The sequence below is a fragment of the Triticum urartu genome, chromosome 7 (genome assembly GCF_003073215.2).
Source record: "Triticum urartu cultivar G1812 chromosome 7, Tu2.1, whole genome shotgun sequence".
Taxonomy (NCBI): domain Eukaryota; kingdom Viridiplantae; phylum Streptophyta; class Magnoliopsida; order Poales; family Poaceae; genus Triticum; species Triticum urartu.
The window spans coordinates 456,116,680-456,119,844 of record NC_053028.1 but is presented as its reverse complement, the minus strand read 5'-3'; the positions used below and the strand labels follow the sequence as shown (position 1 = coordinate 456,119,844).

At 50.8% G+C, this 3,165-nt stretch overlaps 1 protein-coding gene across 1 annotated transcript; it reads right to left on the bottom strand.

The window, feature by feature from the left end:
* Nucleotides 1-1,532: 1,532 nt before the first annotated feature.
* Nucleotides 1,533-2,896, bottom strand: LOC125524597. Its single transcript, XM_048689633.1, has one exon. It carries the CDS (start codon nt 2,867-2,869, stop codon nt 1,682-1,684), a length of 1,188 nt encoding a protein of 395 aa, XP_048545590.1. The 5' UTR covers nt 2,870-2,896; the 3' UTR covers nt 1,533-1,681.
* Nucleotides 2,897-3,165: the final 269 nt, after the last annotated feature.

Here is a 3,165-nt window from a genome sequence, read left to right as displayed (position 1 = left end):
TGAAACCCAAATAGCGGAGGCGATTGAATCAAAACTTGTTCTATGGCGTATGTTATCGATTTTGTCCCATATGGTGTGGCGGGAATGTAGGATCCTCTGTTTTAGGGATGCTTCCATGTGCCCGTGCACACTGTGTGCTCATCTTGATTGCTTCTCGGCCATGGATTCATGCCGATTGCTTCTTTGCCTGCTACTCCTCCGTTGTCGCCCTTTGCCTGCCTCCTACAACGCTGTCGTCACCCCAGGGAACCAGTGTAGGTGTTTGTCACAGCCTCCGTCGCTCTGTGGCCAACCTCCATCTTGTGCTTAATCACAAGTGTGCTTTGCCCACTATAGAAATAAACACATCTGGTAGACAAATTTAGCAACAAGCTATTAGAGCAAATAAGATCCCATGGTTTAATGCAGAAAAAGGTTGATTGGAGCCTACCTGATAGTTTCAAGCTCTTCACTACAATAATAGGTGCAGCGTCAACAAGGTCCAAGAGCTCTTCAACAAGTGCTGGCAAGATCATTCCAAAGATAAATGGTAACAATCTTATTCGTGCAGTCAAATTAGTTGTAAGTATCACACTTTAAGCTATCAATACAGTATACATCATATTTTTAGTCATCAACAAGTTAAGTTGCTGCTTACGAGTCATCTGCCAAGAACAATGTCATGCTTTGGGACCGACTCATTGTCAATCTTTCTTCTGATGGTGATAGTAGGTGATACACTTTGAACAGCACCAATGATATCCAGAGATAAAATATAGAACGGAGTAATTAGTCATACTGCATGCAACGAGGTACTGGGATTTATTGGTCTAATCCGGATGCTTGGTTCATGTTCCCCATTACTTTGTTGTTCATGATTTTTTTGGGGGGTCTGGATCTAAATGCATGACCTAGCACCAGGTTCTTGGAGTATTTTTCAACATAAACAAAATGTGCCCTGTCCTTTTTCCTTTGTTAAGATGCATTGATGCTCCTTGCTTTATTTATGCACATGCGCCGGCTGCTAGAGTTGGCTACAATTTTCTCTTATCCTGCGTCAGCTAACTTCAACCCAAATGGCAAATTGTGTCCTTTTGCCTGGACTATAATCATTATTCAGAATTTTGCAGCTGGCCAGTACAACATTCAGAACCAGTGAGTGACCCTGGGAAATATTTCTGTAAAAAGATACGCAGATTTTCTTGGTTGTTCCTGTGAAGCGGATGAAGATTGCTTGAAGTTAATGACACCGGGTGAACATATATTCCATTTTCAGTTGATCTATTGATGTTGTAGCTATGTCTTCATGAAGGAAGCTTGTTAATTTCATCTATTTTCTCTTTTAGTTCCACCAAAGCAAAAACATTCTCCTCTTGATTTTCTCGGTTGATTTTGTAGGCTGCGACAATGACTTCTGATCAGTAATTTGTTTGATAAGTAAATTTTGGTAGCTTGCACATATTCCTTTGCCGTGAGTGCAGAAGATGTGCATAATAAACTGGAAGCTCGATTGCCCATAAAAAGAAGCATTTGTCGTATTTTAAAAGCTCAAGCATCACACAACTCAATTAAATTAATGAAATTTGCCGACATGATCTAAGTTTGTTCACACAATGAACGGAATTGAAACAAATGCAAGATTAAAAGCTAATGAAAAAAAATCCAATCGAAGCCTCATGCTAGGAGAAGCTATTTATGGTATCTAGTCGCTGTAGAAGCTAGTGTTCTTCTTGCCGTCCTTGTTGGTGTTCTTGTTCCTCCGTCTGCACCGGTCGGTCTCCTCCACCCGCCGGACGGCGCGCTCCAGTGTGTCCACCCGCTCTGCCAGGGAGCCAATCAGAGTGCACTGCTGCGCGCTCTGCTCGCACAGTGCCGCCACCATCTCCATCAGTTTCTTCGCGTCCAGCCCGTCGGTGGTCACCGTTTTCTTCTCCTTATGTGCCTGTTCTTGCTGCTGCTGCGCTTTGGGTGGTGTAGGTTCCTTCTCGCCAGTGGAGACGTCGCCGTCTCCCGTCGCCACCATCTCCCACTCCCCCTCCGCCTCCGAGGCCTTCTCCCCTTCCGCCACCAGTTCGGTCTCGGCCTCGTCCACGACGACGTCGACGGGGCTCGCCACGTCAACCTCCATTGCCGCCGTGTCAGTTGTCTCGGCAACCAGAGGATCAGCCGCAGTGTTGTCCTCAACCGGCAGCTCCAACTCCGGTTCCATCCCATCCTCTGCTTCTTCCTCTGCATTCTGAACTTCCGGCGCATCGGCGGTCACCACCGCGGGCGCGGCCTCGAGAGCGTCAACTGCGTCCTGGAGCGTGAGCACGCGCCTGGTGACCCTCCTGCGGTACTCCCGGGCACCGCGCACGCCGTCGAGACGGAGCAGCAGCCGCATGAGCTCCTCCCCGAGGCCGATCCGCGCACGGGCGTCCTCGCGGAGCGCCTCCGCCTCGGCCGCCACCCTCGCGGCCACGGCCTTGGCCTGGCGCTCCACCGCACGCACCTCCCGCACCATGCGACGAGCGAGCAGCCCGCGCGCCGCCGCCTGCACCCTCGCCGCGGCCTCCTCCGCTGACGGCGCCGGCTTCCTCGGCACCGCGGGCGGCGAGTCAGGCTCGGGCCCTGTGACCTCCACCTCGTAGCAGTCGGGGCAGCTCTTCGGGGACCCGCTGCTGGGCCTGGGACGCGCCCTGGTCCGCGCCGCCGGCTCGGAGACTCTGAATCCAGGGAAGAAGCCGTCGTCGTGCTGCGTCGGGGCCCTCCGGCGGGCCGTCACGAGCGGCTCGGCGAAGAACGCGTCGACGGCGGGACTGTGGTAGTATGGATCGTAATCGTAGGCGTAGGGCGACGCAGGGTAGTAGCAGTCGTAGGGATCATACCCAAAAAAACCACGGCGTGCCATTGCTCTGTCGAGGTTGGGATATGCAGATCGAATCGCTCGGGTGAAATTTTGTTGTGACGAGAGAGGAGACCAGGGTCGGGTATATATGGGATGAAATAAAATTCCAGAAAGATCCGGTCTCTTCTCGTTTCCTTGGGGAAGGGGCGGGCCAGCTTTCCACAACATCCGGCGGTTGACGATGTCAACGTGAATCCATCTTGTGATTAACCAATTCCCACAAAGATTTATTCCAAAAAAAATCAATTTCCCAAAAGATCCGTGTAACTATAATTTTTTTTGCGAAAGTGTCATATATA

Coding starts and splice junctions, on each gene's coding strand:
- LOC125524597 (XM_048689633.1), bottom strand. CDS start 2,869: ATGGCACGCCGTGGTTTTTTTGGGTATGATCCCTACGACTGCTACTAC.